The 24,933-nt window shown below is 44.5% G+C and overlaps 2 protein-coding genes across 2 annotated transcripts in view; one reads left to right on the top strand and one right to left on the bottom strand.

Moving 5' to 3' along the window:
- The first annotated feature begins 9,650 nt into the window (after positions 1–9,650).
- On the top strand, positions 9,651–15,052 carry arxa (aristaless related homeobox a). The gene is made up of 5 exons (XM_076080733.1): positions 9,651–9,858; positions 10,134–10,701; positions 12,041–12,086; positions 13,793–14,124; positions 14,791–15,052. The coding sequence occupies exons 1-5, from the start codon at positions 9,651–9,653 to the stop codon at positions 15,050–15,052; spliced, it is 1,416 nt and encodes a 471-aa protein (XP_075936848.1).
- Positions 15,053–20,456: 5,404 nt separating this feature from the next.
- pola1 (polymerase (DNA directed), alpha 1) overlaps positions 20,457–24,933 on the bottom strand; it is a 52,440-nt gene continuing 47,963 nt past the window's right edge. The window contains exon 38 of the mRNA XM_076080168.1: positions 20,457–21,592. Within this exon, the coding sequence (XP_075936283.1) occupies positions 21,456–21,592 (137 nt within the window). The 3' untranslated portion in view covers positions 20,457–21,455. The remainder of the gene's footprint in view (positions 21,593–24,933) is intronic.

The raw sequence follows: 24,933 nt of genomic DNA, 5'->3' as shown, positions 1-24,933 counted from the left end.
TGCTCCTTGTGCGGAGAAAGAAAATGAGCGATTTTAATTTCATCCCCGAGTCTGATGATAGAATTCTAGAGTATTTGGGTCCAATCCGGATGGGGCCTGTGTGTTTTAAGAGAGGCAGGAATAGCTGGAGACGGGAGAGAGGAGACTGTTGTTGCCTACTGACAGTTATATCTATGCATGCGTAAGTGGGCCATAAATGCTTTGTTATTAGATGCCTGCTGAACTCAATGGTGTGATGGTAAATGGTACACTCACCTGGCACAGTCTATCCCCATATGCATAAACAAGCAATCTCACACACTCATGCACAGTTACAATCCTATTCTGTGATGTGACGACATCCTTAGCCTTTCACAGTACATGCAAGAGCACAAACTTTCATAGCTTACAATGTATATACTATTTTTAACCCCCATACTTTGATCTCCTTTAAAGGGTAATTTCACCGAAAACACACAAACAAAAAACATTGTATACAAACTACCCTATGCGACATCTATAGCCACGGAGATTGTTTCGGTTTGGCGGAGGTTTTTCAGATAGGTGCTTTCAAGACTGTTGCTACCACCTCAATATAATGGACATGAAAGGAAGTGTGTTACTGTTCAAATCATCAAAAGAATCAATGTCCTAGTCGGGCTAGAAAGACCTCACTGTGGACTGTTCCCATTAGGATGAAGCCCATTTTGATGCTTTTGAGCGCCACAGACATAAATCTGTTGTGTCGGAGTGGTGGCAAAAATCTCAAACACAGAAAACCTCGTGAAACTAAATCTATCTGCATGCTCTTATGGCATGTTTTTCTTATCGTTATTTTCGGGCGAATTGATCGTTTAAGGTCCTGCACACCCCACACGGCTGTTGACGGTTATTCTGGCTAATATGCTGGGTCTATTGTGAAGTCCCCAAACTCAATGCACGAGTAAGAACTAAAAAGGTGTAACTTGTCACTTGTAACAATAGGTTCAACAAAGCTAACACAAGGGGGAATGTCAATCAAGCACATGATAGTTGCAGGGTGTCCAGGGCCTTTTACATGACCAACACGATGGTATTATATCTGATCAAGTCAGTCCTGAGGCTTCTAGCATGCACTGCAGCTTTTGCAATGCCACCTACGGTATATACAGTTTACTTTACAAGAGGTTCAAAAAAATGCTTTAAGCGGAGCCTGAGCAGGGCATTGTACAGTGTACTTTTGATTAAATTAATCAGGCAGTAGCAAGCAGCAACAACTAATTAGTGTGCTTACACACTTTCCTGCTCTTGTTTCTCTACAGTGATGACATTCTTTCGACTTCTCTTTATTCTTCTTTGAGCGGGGGGGAAAGCAGCTGTCAGATATACTCTGTCAGACACAAAGCAAAGCAAAAAAAACCCTCTTCATACGGTATATAGACATGTGTCGAATCTACGCAAAACATGAAATTGAGTCTTTTGTTAGCCTGCTGATACCACACAAAACTCAACCATCATTGCACATCCGATTTGTTCTTATTGGCTACATCTCTGTATGCTGTAGAGTTGCTATAGCGACGTAAATAAAGGGCTCACTATGGTCATTTATTTCACCTTAACTTTTGAGTTGTCACCACCTGGCCCCGTCTTGTGTATCGCTGGGAGTTAACTGCTGTATTTGGATGTCACATCTAACAAGAAATAGCTTGGATTCTTGTATTTTGTAATTACAGTCCTGTTACTCACCATTGCAGCCTAATGTTAAATGACTCCTGACATGAGCCATCCAGCACACCACACACACACACACACACACACACACACATTTGACAGCTCCATTTAACGCTGATTAGATTTGCAAGGACATGTAGCATACCCTCTCTCTCTCCCCGAGTGGGTTGAGTATCTCCTGAATCCTATCTATCGCCATAATGTTATGCAAATGGTTTAATATGAAGGTAAAAGACTGTTGCAGCATGCGGCGCTCTCCTGGTTCACAGCCTCGTGTTTCCAGGACGATAGCTCTAACGAGGAGGGCACTATTTGGGAGTCATTAAATGATGGCCTTCCTGACATGCACCCGTTCACCACCACCGCCACCCGGCTGGCGGTGGCCATTAAAGCGGCTTACACCCACACCGAGACACACGCCGCAGACACCTTTTAGCACCAGCTCCCAGTTTCTTACACATCACGGTGTCACAGAATAGAAAATTACACTCTCCTCCCACAGAGAAAATTGCTTTGAAATTGCTTGGTTATAAAGATGTGCTTTAAAGAGAGGGGGGTGCATGCAATATAAAAAGGACACACACAAACACAATTACTTAAGCACACTGAGGACAATTCTTACAAGTTAATCAGAGGATTTACCAATTATTGATGTCAAAAGGATTTTGTTGTGTATCTGTGTGTGGCTTATGCGCATGTACTGCATGTGTTTGTCTTTGTCTTTGCATTCAAGGTATTTAGTGCGAATGAGTCGCCGCTTTCCACACAGCCACAGACGAGTCATTAAACAAAAGAAGACGTGGAAATAGCCACGGACAGTGGGGCTGATGTGAGAGAACACAGTGTAATGCACCACCGCAGGGACACAAGTGGAGAATTGAAGACAACAAGGTGAAAGGTGCATCAGCATCAAGAGACAAGAGAGGCGTGGCGGAGATAAAAGGGAGACAACACAAAGTGGAAAATAGTAGAGAAGACAGAAAGAAGGAGAGAGAAAAAAAGATGCAAGATGGTACAGCAAAGATGAGTCAGAGAGGACAAGGAAGGAGACGAGTGGAGGACATGTTTTTGTGATTTGTCCCCTTCGTGGGTCTCCTCGGTTAAAGAGAGCAAAATGACACCTGTAGCAAAAACATGTCCAGAGCTCTATGTTGTCGTACAAAGCCAAAATGCAGTAACCAAATGTTTGTTCAAAATTGAATAAAGCCTCCATCAAAGAAATGTCTTATTTCTGTGAAAGTAGCTTTTTAAATTTGCAGTAATTACAAGACTGAGCTAAAAACCAAGGGAACCGCACTCTGGTTTGTTAATCTGTGGGCTTTGTCACACTTACTGCACACAGAAAGACAGTCAACCAGACAGCTGAAAGCCATAGAGCTGTTTTTTCTATATTTATGAAAGATAACTGTACATTTATTTAGATTGTATGGACCCAGTAGTAGAGGTGAAATGCTGCCCCCTATTTGTTTGGAGCATGTTGCCAGGTATTACACATTGCGAACTTAAAGATTACCAAACAGTAGGGTGCAGTGTCTGCGTTTTTGGGGTTATTGTTCAGGTGTATGGTAATGACTTCTTCTGTTGAATAATCAGATTAAATTAAGGTACTACAACCTTTGAATAGCCAGCCTTTGTTGGACGGGAAATTGTTTATAAATGCCAATAATGCCAACTGTATTTATGGTTCGTAAATGAGAGACGGAGCAGTACTAGTTGGAGATGCTGATGCTAAACTATGGTCACTGCAATAATGTGGTATCCCCACCATGCAAGCATCCAAAAACCAAAGCAATTCTAGCTGTAAGTTAAAAAAAAAACAGCACCGAGTTGTGAATATGTAGCCATGGTTCAATATATTTGTATTCACCTCCGCAACCCGTTACCCTCTGGAGAGGAGCTATGTAGTGGCACGCTGTAGTTAACATGAAGCGCCCTGTGAGCAGGTAATGAGGCGCACTGAGCCACAAATTTCCAGCGATAGGATATTCTGTCACACTGTCTGTGGACCTCGGGGCCCAGCAACACATCAGACACCTCATCTCAAATAGAATTAGCTCCCTGGACAGAAGCAAAATGACAGTGGCAGGCAGCGTAATGGCATAGGGGTGCTGTTGGTGTTTTCCTTGCAGGGGAAGCAAAGGGCAGGAGTGTGTATCAGTCCAGACACTTAGTGTGGTGCCAGTTATACCATTCACCCCTCCCTCTGGAGTGTGTGGACGGGTAGTGAGGATGCCTCCTCTAAATCTGCAGTTTAGCTGGGTAGTTCTGAGGTGTGGTGTGAGATGTGAAGAGGGAAACTTGAGGTGAATGGTCTTCGGACAAGGAATGAGTGTGTTCAACACCAGACAACGAGGAGGGTGTGTTTATATCTGTGTGGTTTTCTTGTCCAAGTGTGTGACTGATCTCATATCGGTCCGAGAATGCTTGTGTGCGAGCGTGCACGTCTCTTGACGCCGTGTATGTATGTGTGTACGTGCGTTTGTCCCCCAGCACCATCATTAGGTCGTAGGCAGTCCCAGCGTTGGGGGTGTAGCTTGGCCGCTCCTGCGGCCTCTCAGGCCAATTTAGGGGGAGAAAAGCACTTCGATCCTGGCCTGCAAGTCTGAGGGTCCCCAGCGGGAGGCAGCGCAGCCCTGCAATCTCTATTGGATTTATTCCTTTCCCATCTACAGGCCCCACACACCCCACAGAGAGGAAGTCTCGGCTGCACTCTCTGTCCCCCTAAGACAATATGTTATAGTACACACATGAGTACACATACCCACCCACACACACATGCAGACACACACACACACACACACACACTCAGAAGCACACAGACCTAGTCTATCTTCAAGGCACACTCCCCCCACAGCAAGGAAGTTATAACGGCACACTTTCTGTCCCTGTGGGAGTTGCACCGGGGTCAAGGTATACTGAGATTTGTGAGACAGACAGACAGATCTAAGCTATTGACACAGTGAGTTATTTGAGGCTGACCATTGTTTCTCACCATGGAAAATATTGTTCACATTTATAAAGGCCAGGATGTAAAATGCATTTTTTTTTTTTTTGGTATCACATTAAAGCAAGAAAAAAAAAGAATTTACATAAAACTCAGACAAGGTCAGGGAGAAACGGGGTTCTTAATTTAGTCTAATCAACTGTCATTTGCATCGCGCCATTTGCGCAAGGTATTGCCACTAACTGAATAAATGGACTTCTTCAGACTCGAGGGGGGGCACTCCGGTTTTGATAAGCTGGCAACATAACTGATTTGCATATATTACTTTGATTATCTCATTACTAGGATGATTCTTGCGGATTTTTTGACACTCGCGCAATCGAATTAAAATGAAGGCACGCAATCAATAAAAGGGCAACGCGGCTGTGAAAACACACTGCACCCCAGGTTTGTATGGTCAACTATAGCGACGATGGTGACGGTTATGATGATGATGATGGTCATGATGATGATGGTCATGATGACCTCTTCACTCTCACGAGCTCCTGGACTCCGTAGTGAGTTTGCGAGAGTCTCGCGCTCCTGATTTCTGTGATCAAGGCAGTAATCAGTGGAGACAATGGGGGCCGTGAAATTGCTGCTCTCGTGTGGGTGACCTATCCACCCGCCATGAATCTAAGAGTGGCCCGCAGGCGGCTCATGTTCTCGCAATCGATAATAGCGCTCACATCTTTCCTCCGACTCCAACCCATCTGTGGCACGATGAAATCATGCGTAAAGACGCGCACGCCTGGGATAATTTTGCCAAGTATCCCCCAATAACCTGGTACACTGTCGGCAACGGGCGTGAAGGCCATCAATTCAGCTGAGCTCCAAGAAGGTTAAGAGCAGGCATCATCTGTCACCAAAACCCTCAAACCTTGCCTCGTGAGCGATCTTAAACATAAAATGTATCTTTTGGGTGTGATTCTATGTGGCTTAACATTCTGCATGACTTTCTTATGACAAGTGGCTGATTTGTTGCCACACACAATTTGGAGACTCCTTCTCCCCTCTTCCAACAGACACTCACTCGTCTGCACACTAACTGGGAGCAAAGGCACACGTCCACGTTTTAAATTCGTGATGTAAATAATTATAGGCCTGGAAATTCATTTCCTTACGACCTTCTCGAAACGAGGGCTCTGAAACCCCCCCCCCCCCAAAAAAAGAAAGCTACTTCTGTTGAAGCATTAAGTCATTAATTATTTTCCTTACATAAGGACAAATTATCGAGTCAGTTGAACGAAATTAGAACCCTTTGTTTCTGATCAGACCGCATTACCGCTGGAAATTACGGATGATGGCGTGCGCGCTCGCCTTTGTTGTTTCGATCATCGCCTGTCGCTCTGAACTCGCGCTAACAAAGTCATTAAATTGACTCCCTCTCGCTCTCATTATGCGGGCTGTTAATAACCGCTAATTAACTTTGCTTACGCGCGCCTTAAAAGCCCCCCACCCCTCCCAACACACGCTCTCTTCCTCTCTCTCTCTCCTTCCTTTCCCTTCTTGGCCTCTCGAGCAGAGCAAGTGTTCAATTATGTCAGAGCGCGAGGATGAGACGTTGTCACCAAGGCCACGAGCCAAATGATGCACGTTAGGGACCAGTATTTGCACATGTTGCATACTGAGACTTACTAAAAGAAAACTGACAGCTACATGTAGGATACATGTCTCTTGTATGGGTGTGGGGGTTCAACTTTCATTGGAAGAAGTTGTTCTTTTGTGCAATAAGGAGGCACAACCACAGAGTTTTATCAGAACATCTGTGTTTAGATTATAACTGGGATTTAGCTGTTAAGAGAAGTTTGCTATTCCATCCAGGAGATGGCGCCAGCTGAATGACCCGCAAGGCAAAGCACAATCTTGCTGGTCTTAAACGATGGACCCCAGTATCACTTCCGTGGCCTTCAGCTGAGAGGACGACACCTGAGATGAAAGAGAGCAGAGATAGCCTGCATCACATAGGAGAGAGCTGTTACAATATATGTTGTCCTCATGGCATGTTTAATATACGCAAAGCCTCCCTCTGACTTGAATATGTTAAAATAAAATGGGCAAGGTGCATGACACCCGTCAGTCAGAAAGGCCTGCGGACTAATACAAAGTGGCAGTATCTGAGCTTTACACGAACACAAAGCACGTAACCTGTTTTTTCTTCCCAGCATTGGATATTATCAAGTTAGGATGCTATGCAAATACAGGGGAGGCGGCGGTGAAGTGATGCTGAAACGGAAGGCGGCCTCTCTCCGCCATCTCTTCACCTGCACGTCAAATAGACGGAAAATTGAAAATGTGAAAATTGCGCTCAGGATATTCCGTCCCCCTCTAATGTATGCGCGTAATTAGTGCGTTTAAACAAAGCGCGGATGTCCTGCTGGCTGAAATGGCGGCTGACATCTCTTTTTCCACAGGGTTAATAACAGTGTGCGGATAAATGAATCAAATTGTGGCCCCCAAATTACAGAGCGACTCTAAATACCCGTCTGTATTACGCACGTCTGCTTGTGAACGCGCGGGGAAAAGGCATAACATTTTATCATGTTATTACACTCATTACATTGATTTGCGTGCAAATAAACAAGCTGGGAAGTTTGTGACACCGAAAAGTTGCGGATGGATTGAATCTGACACCGTTCGCGTAGTGTCAATGTGCAGTGCATCTGCGTATTGGTTACTTTAAATGCAGAAGATAACTCAATAATACTATTGACTTTGTATCGTGTGATAGACTGAGAGACAAAAAGGTTAATTACAAATGCACTGTTACTTATGCACTATTTCTGCAGGTAGCATCAGTGTTGGTTATATTTGTGTGAGGCTGTTGAATAAAAAAAAAAGTAGTAGTAGAAAACTAAGATAGATGAGTTTACCTGCAATAAATCTAAGCGCCTGCACCTTAACTAAACAGATCAATGGCGCTCTTATTCCAGTTTCAATCACAAAAGGGTCATACAGCTATCGCTTACAAATAGATAAAAGAGAAAAAAAGGAATAACTTGTGCAATTTTCTGGACATGTAGTTTATTGTTATTTTTCGTTTGCTGCGATGCTCTTGAAGAAGAAGGGAAGAGAGAGAGAGAGAGAGAGAGAAAATTGCAGCTTGCTGAAGTTTTTGGATTGAATTCTGAAAATGATCCTTTTAACAGTGATGGGTTCTGAGGCGAGGATAAGGGTCATGCCATTCACAGCGGGTTAAATAGACTTTCATTTAAAATTACATTCTCGATCCATCTCTCCATCTCTCCCCCCCCCCCCCTCTCTTCAGCGGAGTCCCTGCGTGCCAACCCGGCTCCCCGTGCAGCGTCTCATCACCGTCGCGCCACCCTCACTTTTTTAAGTCAATCCACAACTCCAGCAGAGAGCAGGCAATTGAAGGGAGAGTAAGAAAAAGACTGACAGACAGACAGAGTGACAGAGACAGGCAGATTTTAATCATATTAGGCTAATGCTTGTTTTTCTACTATCAAAACACAATATATTCCAAATGAAACAACCTTGAAACACTGTTAGGCAAAATCCAGATCCCAATGATATTTCTATGTCTGTCATCGCAGGTGCTCTGAGGTGGAACACAAACTCCGCGCCAGATTTTTTTTTTTTTATCTTGGCACAAGGATTCTGAGTTTGTGTTTTATAGGCCTACAAAAAAAAACAATTTAGCTCATCGTGTGGTTATATATGATGATTCATGATTATACCCAAAATCATCACATTAAACACAGGCCTATTTATTGTCATTATTTTTTTTCAATATTTTCGTATATTATTACAACACGTCTATAAAAACACAAACATTTTAAAATAATCTACACAATGCAATATTGTGTCTTATAAAGATTATATTATCTCGATTACTACTGATTTATAATCGTTTAAAAGTAATATAAATAACATCAAATAAAAGTGTGCCAATGAAGTATATTGGGACCCTCAGGGAATTGTTAAAAGGGGTTACTACTTAAACTTTAAACAATTGAGAGCAATATTAACAGTTATAGATGTTAGCACTTTACTGTAATTATTAAATAATATTATTTACGGTTTCGTAGACCTGTCTGTACAGGGCTATTTGTACAGAACAGGCATTTTTCACAGCAGACATGTTAACAGTGAGCCAGCATGCACAATGTCAGGACCCTGAAACTAACTAAATGGAATTCAGCCATCATTCATGTTATTATTTAGGCTACACCTGTGTTTTTACTGTGACACTTTAAAATGCCATGAAAGCCTATTGTGATCTTGTGTTAGGCCTACTTACTCTTCACCAACAGTCATTGTGCTGATTATTGTGGTTGCTACATTGTTGCATTTAATGTATTAAAACACACCTGTGCTTAGTTGCAACACTGTTGCCATGTCTGCCAAAAGCACCCTTGCTTTATCAAATAATTGCATTTAAAATAAATGTGATTTTTGCTGGCCCCTCTTACATAATCTTAAAAAAAAATGTAAACACAAGCTTTTGTTCCATTATCTGCGGAGTTCGTTCCGTGGAGGAAAAGCACTCCATGTCAGGTTTTGTTGCCTTGCCTCAAATTAACTTTAATCGTAAAACATATAAAGCAGTCTCTGCGCCGTCTCTCTCTTTACATGCACACATACGAGCCAATCAGGCGGGCTATAGCAGCCTCCACGTATGCTGAGTGAGCGCGCGGAGCAGAGAAGCGCCTGGCAGACCGGAGCTCAGCGCGAGGCAGCCAAACCGCTGTCTGTCATTAGCTGGGTGTGTGACACGGGAGTGACAGAGAAGAGAGAGAGAGGGCGAGAGAGAGAGAGCGCGAGAGAGAGAGAGGGAGGAGGAGTGAACGGTCCCGGTTCAAACAGACACCGGCCTGAGACGTGAGAAGAAGAAGAAGAAGAAGGAGAGAGCACCGGACTCAGAGAGAGAGAGAGAGAGAGAGAGAGAGAGAGAGCGAGAGAGAGAGCGAGAGAGTGGAGAGAGCGGGAGACTGACAGGCGTCACTGAAACTAGATGAACCGAAGAGTCGATATGAGCGGTCAGTTTGAGGAAGATATCCACGACCGGGGCGAGAGGAAGAGCAGTAAATCCCCGACGCTGCTCTCCTCTTACTGCATAGACAGCATTCTGGGCCGCCGGAGTCCCTGTAAGGTCAGACTGATAGGGGCGCAAAGTTTGACGGGTCTGCCCGGCAGAGTGGAGCTCGACAAAACGGCTGACAGTAAGTTTGTCTTTCAGCTGAAATTAAGAAAGATAGTATACATTGGTTCATGTTGAGTGCTGTAGGGGCTGAACATGTAACAAATTAGCTAATTTTATGTTGGAAGTCTGGAGTTAATGCGTCAACAAAAGTTGTTTTTAATGTAGACTACAAGTCAGCACGTTTAGCTATAGGCCTACACAAAAAATAACTTTATGAAGAGGGAGATGTTTTCTTTGCTTGTTCGCTGCCATTTTTGTTATTCGTTATGACATATTGACACGCTTCCTTCTCAGGGCCAACGAAAGACCCCCTTTCTCTGAGCGCCGACATGCACCTGCCACCTAAGCTCCGCCGGCTGTACGGAGCCGGGGGGAAGTACCTCCACGAGCACGCGGAGACGCTGGAGAGGGAGCGGCTCCTCATGGAGCAAGCCGGCGACAGCCTCAAAATCAGCCACGCGCCGCAGGTGAGCATCAGCCGCAGCAAGTCCTACCGGGAGAACGCGTCGCTGAACCGGGGAGAGGGCGACCAAAGCCCTGGGGAGGGCTCGGAGGACGGCAGCCTGGGACTGGTGGAGCTCGGCCCGTTGAAGTTCGAGGAGGACGCGGGGAAGGAGGAGGAGATGAGCACCGGGGACGCGGCCGCGCTGTCCCCGAAGGACGAAGAGAGGGAGAGCTTGAACGCCGGGGATGGGGACGTGAGGGACGGGGAGGACAGCGTGTGTCTGTCGGCGGGCAGTGACTCGGAGGAAGGAATGCTGAAACGGAAGCAGAGAAGATACAGGACTACCTTCACCAGTTACCAGCTGGAGGAGCTGGAGAGGGCTTTCCAGAAGACACACTACCCAGACGTCTTCACCAGGTAAGAACATTTTAATCTGCATTGTTTTTAAGTCTGAAAAAAAAAATGCTGTGGAATTCTAAAATGTTGTGTTCCCTAAAATGATTTTGATTAATATTAGTATTGTAAACATTCTGCATTATATCAATTTACAAATTTAAAACGCAAAAAAAATAGGCCTAATAATTAAAATGTACGTGCATATTAAACGTTTACAATTACACTAGTCTACAAGAATTGTCTTGTATTTAATATTATTAATATTACTATTATTATAATTATTATTATGGCCATACGTTTAAAATCAAAGAAACGCATTAAAACACAAAACATTCAACGTGTTCTCTTAACATTCCACGCATGAAGGTTATAATTAAATCCATTTATTTTTAAATAAACATATTCCCATACAATTTTCCTATAATATCACCAGAAATTCCACACGATTTTAACTCGACACTGTGCGGGACCACACCTCACAAAATGCACCGACAAACCCGCGCGCTGAACAAGTGGCCACAATAGGCCCGCACGTGCTAACAACGGGGACGTTTTGTTACCTGTTATTGTCAGGAGGAACAATTAACCGGTGCGGCTTACCCGCTGGACATGATACTGAATACGATACTGAATACAGTCTGCAAAAAATAAATAACTTAGGGCCTGACCTGCCCAAGGGCATGTTTTTTTTTTTTTTTACACACGCTCTAACAGTATAGCTTTTTAATATGGGTTTCATCAGGGTTTTATGCTGGTATTGCTTCAGATAAATATATTATTATTATATTTTATTATTTAGGGATTTTATATCTAAAACCAAATAAAACCTATAAATAAAATGTCATACCTCTTTCTGCCCAATAAAGATTTTGATGATTGATTCATCCGCGTTTTATGCTTAAGCTTTTCTGACACAACAACCTTCGATTTTAGTTACCACTGATTATTCATATTTTCCAATCGATTTACTTTAAGGCGACTTGTTGGTCTAATATACACTGCAAGCCCACGCTGCAGCTGAAGGGAGCGTCAATTGCTTTGTGGCAGGCTAGTTTAGATGTCATTATTTCCACCATTATGTTGTTACAGTGACAGGCCTGTGCTCAGGGAAATCTAACAATCACCAGGCCTATTTCTACCCATCCGTGACAGGGAAAATAGAATATGGCCACGGCGTCTTTCTGCAGTCCAACATAAAAATAAAAAATCCACCCTATTTTCGGTCGTCTTTTGTTGACAGTGAACAACAGGAGGGGACACAACAGCAATTCTACGATTCTTTCCAAACAGCGGCCTGTAACCTTGAATCTTTTCCGTCTCTCTGTCTCTTTCTCTTTCTTTATTTAAATATTCTTTTCAGAGAAGAGCTCGCGATGCGTCTGGATCTTACCGAGGCCCGTGTTCAAGTAAGTGGCTCTCTTGTTTATCTTTATCGGAAAAGAAACGATTGTGACTTGTAAATCAAATAGAGGGAGAAAAAAAAAAAGCTGCATCTCCTAATGTTTTATGTCCTCTATAAAATGCCCCATGGAACACAGTGATGGATAATAACCGGTGATATGCGTCACTGATTGAGGATCAGCGATTACGGGCCAATTTGAGGCAGTAATTTATATAACAGTAAAAAATAAAATAAAGTGTTAAATGGCCCCAGTCGCTGCGTAGGGGAAGGTCTTTCCTGTTATTGAATGTTATTACACGTTTTAGTGGCAATTAAGCCGACGCTGGCGATTCATAAAATACTCACTTAGTGCAGGAGCAAACACTGTGTGTGTTCCTGGACCGAGATGGTGTTTGGATTCCCATCAGAGGGGACGGAGAGGGGGGCGAGGCCGAGATGTGTGCGCGAGTAAAAAGATGCGAGTAGGAATAAGTGAGAGAGGGGGAGGAGGGGGGCAGAGAGAGAGAGAGAGAGGGGGGGAGGGATAATGGTATTTGATTTCCCATTATGTGATTGCAATAGACCTGCATTGATCCGATGCTTTGCACTTGGGAGCGAATGAGAGACCATTAAAGGTGTTTGCTCCCCCCCCCCCCCCTCTCTCGCTCTCTCACCCCACACTCTCCCTCCCTCTCTTTCTACTTCGCCTCGCACTGAAAGCGTGGCTTGCATTTCGAAAGCCCGGGCTCATAACCAGAGAGACAGTTCAAACACGGTGGAAGCCCCGGGAGGTTATGGCCGACGGTAAAACAACAGATGTCTCTTTAGGGGGCCGTAGGTGAACAAATCACTTAACGGGCGCCATCAGGAGGTGATAAAAACTCATAAATTCCCGAGGGGCTGTGTAATGCTAAACAGCCCTCTGGGAATAATGTGCGTGCGTGCGTGCGTGTGTGTGTGCGCGCGCGCAGTCCCTGTCGCTCAAGCCAGCTCGTTCAATCACTTTGCTCATGTTGACATTTTGCTCATTGTGGGAGCCCCGTGCTTCTGCAGTGTAAACGGGGCTCCAGTGGATGCGTGGGAAAGTTAAATACTCTCTGATGGAAGTCACTCGTTCTACGTCTCTTAAGAATTTTATTTAAAGCGCATTAATTGTTATTGGAGCCGGTTCAGCGGTAATTTTCTGGCATCTTTTGTTAACACCGCTCTTAATGACCCCCCCCCCCCCCCCCCCCCCCCCCCCCAACACACACACCCTGTAGCCCGTCTACAGGGACAGGGGGTTTAATTACACAAAGTAGATTTAAGACACTGAGCGGTAGGGTTTACCTTGTGTGTAATTACCGTTGACTTTCCGCCTATTGGCCACTACCTGAAGTAGACAACTATAAGACTACACTGACACTCAATGGAGTCATGTTAATTACAATGACACATTGCTGGAAGCAGGACAGGGAGTTCTGGTTTGCAGTATTTATAGCGTGAACGTCATATTGACATATGTGATGGGTCTTCAAAGGTCTTATCAGCAAAAAAATGGCCCATTTATGTATTGAGACAGCTGTTTTATTTGAATTGTTTTAACAACATGCAAACTGAACCTATCTTCCCAGAGTTAACATGTATTTACTGCCTTTGTTGTTTTCCTTCTTCCTGAGGAAACTGAATTAAGGGAAATGACATAAGATCTCTGCGCATACTAATCTGTGATCACCTCTGTCTGCTCTGTAGGTGTGGTTTCAGAACCGCAGGGCCAAGTGGAGGAAGCGCGAGAAGGCCGGGGTGCAGGCCCACCCGTCAGGCATGCCGTTCCCAGGCCCCCTGTCAGCGGGCCACCCTCTCAGCCACTACCTGGACGGGGGGCCCTTCCCTCCTCACCACCACCCGTCCCTCGAGTCCGCCTGGACAGCTGCTGCAGCTGCAGCCGCCGCCTTCCCGGGCCTGGCCCCCCAACACCACAACGGCTCCGCTCCGCCACTGGCCACCCCCCTCGGCCTGGGCACTTTCCTGGGCACGGCTGCCATGTTTCGCCACCCCGCCTTCATTGGACCCACTTTTGGCAGGTAAGCTTCACCCATGCACAGAGCTCCCTTGGACCTGATATACTTTCTTTACACTTCTTTACACCAGAACCCACCAACCTATAACTTAGAAGAAATGACCGCCACTTTGCAAAAATGCCCAGCAGCAACCGAGCTATAATAATCGGCAACCCATCATGCACCTCTAATGACTGACGGTTACAGTAACCCTCAGTCACACGGCATTACGGTGCATCTCAGTGTCTGATTATGAATATGTTACACTGTTAACCATTCACAGTGGCGCGTAATCACTCAGTCAACTGTCCTAATAAATTAACAAAACGCGTGATGCTGCAAGACAAGCTGTGAAGAGGTGTGACACGCCGCACACTCCATATGCCACAATTAGCTTCTCATTTGCTTTCATCCTCTCCATTTATACAGCACTGGTAACCTTGTTCTCTCCATGCTTTCTGTATATATTGAAGAAGCCAGCTATTGAAGTTTAAGAAAACTGAAGCCAAAATCAGGGGAAATAAATACAGACACCTTTTTAAGACTGCTCTTGAATTAGCACAGAGATATTTGTTCCTGGAAAATAAGACTTCTATACCATCTTGCAATGGATAATTGAAATTTGAGCAATGACTAACCTATTCAGCATCTATAAATGTTATAGACTGTGACATTTCTGTGTTCTTACAGGCTCTTCTCCAGTATGGGTCACCTCTCCAGTGCTTCCACCGCTGCAGCTCTCCTCCGTCAGCCCGCCCCTCCTGTAGAGAACCCCTCCCACGCGGGCCCAGTCCTCCCTGACCCTTCCTCCTCCTCCCCCTCATCCGCAGCCGCAGCGGACCGCAGGGCCTCCAGTATCGCCGCGCTGCGCCTCAAGGCCAAGGAACACTCGGCTCAGCTCACCCAGCTGAACATCCTGCCTACCGGAGCCTCAGGGAAGGAGGTGTGCTGAACACACAACACCAGCTCTAGGCCTCCCCGTCCCGGGCTCACGTCCCATTCCATGACGCCCTCGCCCCCCCCCCTCCTAAAACCCATTCATACCTCTGGAGGCTGATGTCCTGATGTCCCCTTGTCCAACCGTCCCTGTTACCTCATGTTTCCCCAACAAAATAGCACGACCAAATTCAAAAGAGCACTGGCTAAAAAAAGCCTGTGTGTCTGTGTGTGTGTGTGTCTGGTAATTACAGCTATAGTTACACTCCATACACACACCTTTCTGAATTACAGTCCAGCAACTTCAATATTTTCAAGTTTTTCACTAAAAGAGCAATTACAATACTTTATGACAGGTGAAAAGATGACATTTATTTCTTCACACTTTGACTATAAATGAAATATGAATCTGGCTCCATATTAATCACACAGAGGATCACATAGTATATGTATACAGCTTTTTAAGACTGCGTGCCACGCGCATACACAGCAAAATACTAAATACACACAGTGCCAGTGGTAGAATGTAACAAAGTACATTTACTCAAGTACTGTATTTGAGGTACTTGCAATGTAGTATTTCCATTTGATGCTTTTTTACTAATTTTTACTTCACTACATTTCAGATTTGTACTCTACATTGCATTCTGGATTTTACATGCAAAACACATGAAATTATAAAATAGTAAGATTTAGATTGAGCAACCAAATAGTATTTAAAAAAAGTTAAAAATAGATTCACCTGATCAACTTCAACTGTAACATTAATGCATTAATTAAAAATAATTCTGTAATATATAGCAGTATCACCCACAGGGGACATTCATTTATGCATTGAACTTTTACAGTACACATTGCTTATAATGTTTCTGTATTTTAAATTGAGTAAAATTAATTTTACTTGTAACAGAGTATTGAAAAATAATTTGTCTACTTTGACTGAAGTATAGGATCTGTCATGGCGCGCGCGCACACACACACACACACACACACACACACACGGAAAGCTGAAGAACCACAGGGGAACCCGGACTTTTAGAAAGGATTCTTGTGCTACTTCAAATGTGGACAACTCGAGTGCTCGTCACTGCTTAATCTGTATGCATTGATGTGGGCTGAGCCAGTCTGCGTCTATAATAAAGGCGAGTTGGAGGAGGTCCCCCCCCCCCCCCCCCAGAACCAAAGGAAAACTGTCCATAGACCTTCCATAGCCTTCTCTACAAGCCTGACTCCTCTCCACTGCTCGCCTGTCCAGCAGTCACGCTCAGCAGCACCACTGGACATGTACGTGTTTGAAATCTCTGAATCAAACCAGAGTTACTTGCGGTGGTTTCCAGCGCCAGATTTCTGTAAATTTGCTGCAATTTGAGATTCCCGTTCCCTTTGATTATCACAGCAGTGCTAGCTTCTGCTGAGTCTGACTCCGGGACACGCGAGCAAAGTAGAGATCCGAGATGTGTCTCTTATGACCCAACTGTGTGGAAGAAAAACTGTACATATTGTGTAAAAAGGAGGAAAAAAAGTACCACAAAAAAGGATGATTTTCAAAACAAGGTCGTGTAAATTTCAAGAGCCAGTGTTTTGATAATTTGCACTCGGTGTAGTGTTTAATGAATGTCGCCCTGTGTAGAATTCCACCTGTGTTTATGAATTATTAGGATTTTTAGATCATTATTTATGTCAAAACTTTTCCCAGAGGACTTGAGTGAAGGACCGTTTTTTTTTCTTATTAAGTGATTGTACGTTTCCTGGTTCAATAATGCTAATTTGAATAAATTACATTGGTAAAATGAGTTATCTTTATTTCAAATTCCTTTAGGACCGACATAGGCCTAAACCAGGGACAAAGAAACAATGTGAAATAGAATATTATAGAACTATTAATAAAAGGTGTTATGAAGAAAATGTGTTTTCTGTCTTTGAAGAATTATTTTTTTTGCATGATACAAACTCTTAAGCTATTCATGTAACTGTTTTTAATAAATCATAATGAATACTAATATCGTTGACTATAACTAGTCTACTGGAATGTCAAATTAATACATCCGACTTCAGCAACAGGTTGTTCCAAACGCCTGCTGAGGAGGATGAAAACATTTTGTTCACAGAGGAACTTATCGCTGCAGAGAGCAGATATAGAGGCGGACTGCTGCACCTAAATCACAGAAACTCTATTAGGTGTGTAATCCAGCGCGCTGCGTGCGTCTATCCTCTTCAGCGGAGTTGACAAAATACTGACCATATATTCATGAGCCTAATCCCCAACATGTGAAACGCGCGACAAAGGCGAGGGGTTTTCAATTAGATCGCCCACTTTATCTGAGGGGGGGGGGGGGGGGGGGGGGGGGGGGCTGCCACAAAACTTCCTTTAAACCCCTTTAAAGGTGCTAAATTGGTCTTAACATCTGTAATGCCATGTCGATGAAAGCGAGTCTCCTTTGTCATTAATGAAGTAACAAACCACTTCATCAAACGGCTTTCACACACGCACACACACACACCTCGTAGAGTTAATTCCCCCCCCAATTGGATCTCACCACTAATGCAGGACTATTACAGCAATCAATGGTTATTCTCCTCCGTTTGACCCATCTATGGTGCTCGACCAAATCGCGTGAAATTACCCCGCGGATTAATGTAGTCCCCTCTTTTTATTGTCTACATCTGTGAAAGCCCCTCCTCTTATTCCTTCAGCGGTCTTGTTGAACATGTCTGCGGGTCCTATTACCTGTTAATCACTCAATTTAGTCCAAACAAGCAGGAATTAGATCCGATAAGGGAGTGATGGAGGGAAATTTCGGCACATTTATTTATTCTAATACACACACGCACGCGCATCCCTCACAGCCTCACACAGCTGCATAACGCAGCAAAAAAAAAAAAAAAGGAAAGATAAAACCAATTTCCCCCCGAGCGCCTAAACCATCCACGATGTGTGAGCTCCATGTTTTTTTTTTCTTCTTCATATTCTTATTCTTTAGCTCAAGCCCAGTGGAGCGGTTGGGTTTTTTCTCCCCTTGTATGGCCCTATAGGGTTTTGATGAGATGGTCCGGGGGAGTTTTAATCTTATTGTGAATATAACTAATGAATGGCAAACCAATTTGTCCCTAATATTTGGGGAATGCCAGGAGGCGGATGACCCGCTGGGAGAGAGGCTTAAAACTTTCTTTGCAGCGCAAAAAAAAAAAAGGCGAGAAAATGGAAATGCTGTCGCAGGGCAATGGCTCTGGATTTATAAAGTCACACTTGTTGGATGTGTGCTCTTTCATTCAAGACAGGTCTGCCCTTAGGCTTAGACCACGAGGCTTCTTATTGCATGAATGATCACCATAATGAATGTTGATATATGAAAAAAATAGATGAATAGGCCTACAGTCCAGTCATGTGGTGTTTTCTCGCAAATTGGGCTGCAAGAAGAAAAAATCGACATGATTTGGTGGATTGTGTTCACGCGCAGGGCGTTAATGCTTCTCCCGCCTCTCGCAGGTTAATCCAGGTGTCCGGAAATAAATGTCTGACTTCGTCGTGCCCATTTTCATCACCGCCCCATCCCCCCCGCTCCCGTCTCCTTGTCCCGGCTGTCGGACTTGATTTGGCCCGTGATTTGGATTCTCCCGGGCCTCGTTTCTCCCACCACGACCCTGCCTGCAGAGAATAGGCCCAATCACTCCACAGCCTCGGCCGGATCAGTCCTCACTCAGTCCCCGGGAGAGGAGCTCTAAAAGGCGCTTTGATGAACAGCCTCCCCCCCCTCCCCCTCCCTCAGGCGGAGAACCGGCCCCGATTGAAAGACCTGAATAGCAGGGCCATGGCACTCCGCATCGCCCCTTAATTCCCCGTCTCTCTTGCTCTCATCCAATTAGCTCAGTGTATTAAGCGGTTTATCGTCTCATAACCGCCCTTTCAGCTCCAACAAGGGGGACACTTTGCAATGGGACCGGCTCTCCTTTTGACACCCTCTCTGGTGCTTGTATGTTCCACCGCGCTATGAATAACGGGGACAGAATAGAGGACTAATTCCCTCATCAAAGCACTACCTTGTCCATCGCTGGTCAAAACGACAAGCAATAAAGCTTAGCGCCACAATACAATGGGACTTGTTCGACCTTATTAGCTTAGCTGGGTCGAATTAATGCAGGGACTCTTATTTGGCTGAGTTTGCTCCAAACCCGGGAGGACAAAACGGGGCCCTCACTTAAACCTGCAGCCCGGTAGTGGGGAATAGCAGGCCTGTGTGCACATCTCCTGTGGGCTGCAGCTGATTAAATACCCCCCCACCCCCCCAAAAAAAAAAACAAAAAAAAAACAGGCTAAGCAACTGTGGGAGAAGTAGTGGAGCTGATATGATTTAATAAATATGTAAAGTTATGAGCAATAGGCTGTAAATGCACCGAGACACTTTCTCGCACACACAGCATGTTCTATCCATTGCATAGTGAATCACGGTTTAAGTGTTCAGCCCACTTAAGGTTGCCTTCACAAGTCACAGTGGTTTGAAGTGATTTGTGAGGCGTGCAGTGTTTATGGAAATGCACGCGGCAGGATGGTGTAAAAAAATCCCTCCACGGCATTAACACAAAGGAGAATTCTTGGATGGAAAATGGTGAAACACTTCATGTAGCGAGTTACAGAGCGAACTTGACTACAGCGGAAAGAAATATGTATGAAGACGTCCCCGCCTATCAATATTATATTCATTGTTTTGGCATCAATGTAAAGAACCATCATGATATGATGGGAAGTCAGACGTCCATTAGTTATTTTATTCATAGACACTTCCCAATAATTTACCACATTATGCACTAATAATATATATATAATACTGCAACAGAAAATGATTTTACCAAAATAAACGATTTTATCTAAATCGTTCACTCCTATTTAGAAATAACTGAAATCCAATTTGAAATCAAGCAAAACTCTCAAAAATCCCCCCCGATTATTTAAAAGGAATGTGATGATATTCCGTTTTCATAAACAATCCCTGTGAACGATACTTACTTACCTACGACTTCTCTGCCCGTCTGTGGCTCTCAGCGCCAAAGCCCAACCGCTCTTTCTGAAAATGAAAACATATAGTTTTATTGGCTACTGTAGTCTTTTAGCAAACAGTACGCAAGTAGAAGTAAACAGTGCATTTAGTGGGGGACTACTTACAGCTGCGGCATAATACACATTTGGTGTGCAAGTGAGTATCTCTGACAGTGCATGTGGGATGAACACAGGTTCACTTTAATGAAGAAACATGTCCTCCAACGTGGCGTTGGTGTGTTTTTAATAGTTTTTGGAGTTGTTGGGTTTGGTCTTCTTGTAGGACTTGTTGAGATTAAGATATACAAGAAACATAAAGACACCACAGGATATCCACCCCCCCCCCCCCCCCCCCACATTGCAATAACACGAGATTAACATCTTATCCATTTAGATTTTTATTGAAGTTGCAGTATCAAAAAAAAGGTTGTTATCAACATCAAAATGCCCAATACAAAGTATTCTGGTCATTACAACAACCCCCCCCCCCCAAAAAAAAATCATTACAACACACCCACCTGTGCAATACAAGTCGGATACATAGAAAATTACAGGCATTAAAAAACACACAAATGGCGCATTGGAGGGGGGGGGGGGGGGGGGGAGGGGGGTAGAAGAAGAGGAATGAAATAGCATCAGTTAAACAGAGGCAGTGGAGGAGAAGGAGATCAGCTGTTCGATACGGAGACAAAAGAGTGAGGGAGCAGCGCGTGTGGCCTCCCTCACCCCGTCACTCCCTGCATCCTCCTCACTCCTTTCTTTCATCCTCTGATCTGACACGCACGCACGCACACTCAGGATGAATGGTGGTAATCAGAACAAGTGTCCGATCGCTGCAGGCATCCAGTGGTCTTAGTGGCCGGGGTCACTATCATTGGCTAATTAGCAGCTTTTGGAGTTGCTCTGAGGAGTCATTTTTACACACACACACACACACACACACACACACACACACACACACACACACACACACACACACACACACACACACACACACACACACACACACACACACACACACACACACACACACACACACACACACACACACACACACACACACACACACAATGGACTGTCATTTAGGTATGATTGCTACTCCCCTTTACAACACAGAGCCATTGTGATGGGGTCAAGTCATTGGTGTCTATATGAAGAAACCGGAGAAGGGGAAAGGTGTGATTGGGTTTTCAGTCAAAAAACAAGTCCATTAGGTTCAGAGACGATGATATCGGGGTTAGGAGGTCAAAGCCTAAAATCCCCAACCTTGCTGTATGTTCGGAAAAACATACAGATGTACACAGATGTGGAGGATTGTGCAAATGTCCCGCTTCGAGTCAGAGGTCCTTGGCAGGTGTCGTCTTTAGAGATGTGTGTGTGCGATGTTTTACTTGAGGGAGGAGAACGCCTGGAAGAGTTTGGCCAGGTTAATCTCCGAGTAGCCGCTGGTGGCCAGGGCTTTGTCCGGCACTTCCTTCAGCCCACGATACACATCTCTCTCTCTCTTCAACGACTTCACACGATCTGGAGGTGAAGGAAGGAAGGAAAAGAAAAGAAGAAGTTATCATTGCCAGAGCTCAATGGAAGATCATTCAGCTCCCTCAACTGCGTCAAAGTCAATACCGCGGGCTACAGACGTGTGCATTTCAAACTAGTGAGTGAGTGAGCCCCCCTTCCCCCCCCCCCATCCATCGCTATGATTAGGTTCTGCAGACTCCTTACTGGAAGAGGAGCAGAGCGCACACCGGCTTTGTCTCATCGCTAATAAACACTGAGGAGAGTTAAACCCTTGACTGGAGAGCTAACAGATCCAATGCCATCTGCAAGTAATGCCGGGAGGGGCACGGCAGAAATGGACGGACGGGTCGATGGTGGCGTGTGCGCACACACACACACAGGATCATAAGATCGATAGAAAAGCCCAATGAGACCATGAAGTCAATATCTTGTCCCTGTTATCCCGTCGGGTGGGCCGTAATAAGGCCGGAGAGAAGACTGAGAGCTGCTATCCCGGGCAGGGTTGGCCACCAAAACCAAATCTTTACAATATTGTAGCGAGCGTCAAGTGTAGATGAAGTATCATGAAACCAAGTAATAACACACTATCACACCAACGCGTGCAGCAGGAATAATCCCGCGATGAGTGGACGCTGGTGAAGAACGGGAGAAAGTTTAGTTTGGTCTGCGACTGACCTGATTTTACAGTATTCATCTAGTTTCTCTCATGTTGGACATGATTTAGGTTTTTCTACCCGTTTATGGTATTTAAAAAAAAACATGTTGGTCTTCAGATCTTCATCCAGCTATAATTATATAGGCAAACAGCGTCGGCACCATTTATACAGTGTGTTAACATAAGCCAGGAAAATCACCAATTAGAGGTTTTCCAGCAGAACCTCGGCCGCCTGCAGAAGGTTCACTCATCGGTCAAAAGTCCATTTAAGATATTTCTGAAGTGCAAAATCTTTGTAAAACAAACCCATGAAATCACGAGTTACCACAAAAGAATGAGCAATGAGTACCTCAATATTTCAGTAAGGGCTGAACCAATTAGTAGGTTCATGATCAGTCAGTATAAAGAACAATATTTACAATCTATACTGATCATTTAGACATTTGTTTACTAAAAAACAGACCAAGAATGAACCGGTTGTTCCATGTCAATCATGAATATTTGTAATTCTTTTAACCTTTTATGGCGATAAAGGGAAGACGTTTAGCTTTTGGACTGTCGGTCGCAGACGACACCTTGTTCTTGGGAAATTAAAAGGGTCATTTTTCTCTCAAATTATTTCATAATAATAATCTTTATGATTAATCTAATGATGCAGTTTTATATAAGTATTACCTTCAAACTACTTCATTAAACTGTAGTTTTCCAAGTTTCTCGCCAAGAAACTACATTTTACAAGATCACCTTTGAACACATGGTAATCTAGCCAACAGTAATCTCTGTTAACATTAGCAGACGAGCCGGTCACTGTGCTCACTCTGAGCATGTGCATGGGAACGAATTCTTTGAATTGTTCCAAATGTTTTTCAGGTTGTTCTGCATTTGTGTTTCGGATGTGACGTTACCGTTTGTGCCGCTGCGTGCCGTCGTTAACCTCTCACGCGGTAAATGTGCCGGGGCGGAAACGTAAACATGAGACTGATCACTGGTCACTGCCGATCAGCTGAGAACCGGCCGGTGCTTTCTCTCGATTAATCGATAACGAGCAGCAACATCGCGATTTGCAACACCGATATAAAAGAGAAAAGCAGCGAAATCCTCACATTTGAAAAGCTGGAACGAGTGACTGTTCAGTATTTTAGCTTGAGAAATAACTGACAAATAGATCGTCAACTAGTCGAGTAATTGTTTCAGCTTTAAATTCTTAAAAACCAAAGTAACGGAACAATCGTCATAGTTCTCAATGAAAGTGTTTTACTACAAGCAAACAAATTAAAAACTTGTTTAAAACAGTGACATGCCTGTTATTGATCTAGATCACACACACACATAGTGTATATAAACACACACACACACACACACACACACACAGGCTGTCCATATGGCCGGTTGTCATGTCCTCGCCATCTCCACAGCCCTATCTCCTGTCTCGTCTTTCCTGCCCGCTGCATTAGTGGCTGCTGGATAAATACCAGCCCACTGACTGGCCGAGGGAACAAAGGTTAGATACACAGAGATCAACAGTGAAAGACACACACACACTAACACACACACACTAAAAGAACACGCACACGGGACGATTGATGGTAGTTAAACACTTAAAAAGCACACTAACTCACAGTCATGGCGACTAAAAAACATCCACGTGACAAACAGTAATCACACATGCACTCACACACACACACACACACACACACATACACATTGAAGATGGTGTGGTTGACTTAAACGCCAGCAGCAACTATTACCAGATAATCCTCATCTTGGCGAGCACAGGGAAGGAGGGAGATAAGGGGAGAGGCAGGTAGAGACAAACTATTCTATTTATCTGGGGAAGAGAAGCGGGGTGATGATGCATGATCAAGCGAAAGCAATCATGTCATCATTTCTGAAAGGTGGGAGAAAATAATTCTCCCCCCCTCCCCCTCCTCTCCTCTTTCCCCATTCCTTTCTCTTTTCCACCTCAATCACTGTGTGGCGAACAGATAAAAGAATGATTTAAGAGTCAAAGAGAGGAAAAAAGAAAGAGGGAGAGACCTCGCCCGCGAGCGGCAGCACAGTGGGGAGCGCAGTTCAAATAAATGGCCTCCCTTAAAGAGCAAGTGTGAGGCGGAAGGAGAAGAAGAAGAGAGAGGGGGGGGAGGGGGGGGGAAGGCAAGGCTGGGAAGGCCGAGACATGAAAGAAAAAAAAAAAGGAGCGGAGTGGAAACAACGAGAGAGAGAGAGATGACGACTGGAATGAAAGATAGAAAAATGACGGAGGAATCGGAAAAAGCATACTGTGGACACCAATGCAGCTTCAAAACATCGCCTAATTGATTGCATTACGCATCGTCCCTCTCTTCCTCACACACACACACACACACACTGAGTGTATCAGGGGTTATCTGTGCTCTAACTAGGTGTTGTCACACACTCGCGCGTACTCTGGCGGTGCCGGGCACGAGTAGATCGGGGCTCTGCACGCTCTAACTAGGTGTAAATACAATAACAAGCCTGTAATTAAGTGAGCATGATGAAGTTAATGGAGATCGGCCATTCCGTCGGCCGCCTCCATGAATATTCTATTAGGCTGGTGGCGACGGGCAGCTGGAATAGCAGTTAATTTAATCACCACTCGGAGCACAGGGAAACTTCTTTGTGCGAGTGTAATTGCACAGAATGAATAATTGATTTGACAATCGCACCCGTG

Source organism: Anarhichas minor, unplaced genomic scaffold (genome assembly GCF_050575085.1).
Source record: "Anarhichas minor isolate MPS153535 unplaced genomic scaffold, ASM5057508v1 ptg000074l, whole genome shotgun sequence".
Lineage (NCBI taxonomy): Eukaryota > Metazoa > Chordata > Actinopteri > Perciformes > Anarhichadidae > Anarhichas > Anarhichas minor.
This window is presented reverse-complemented; position numbering and strand designations above follow the sequence as displayed.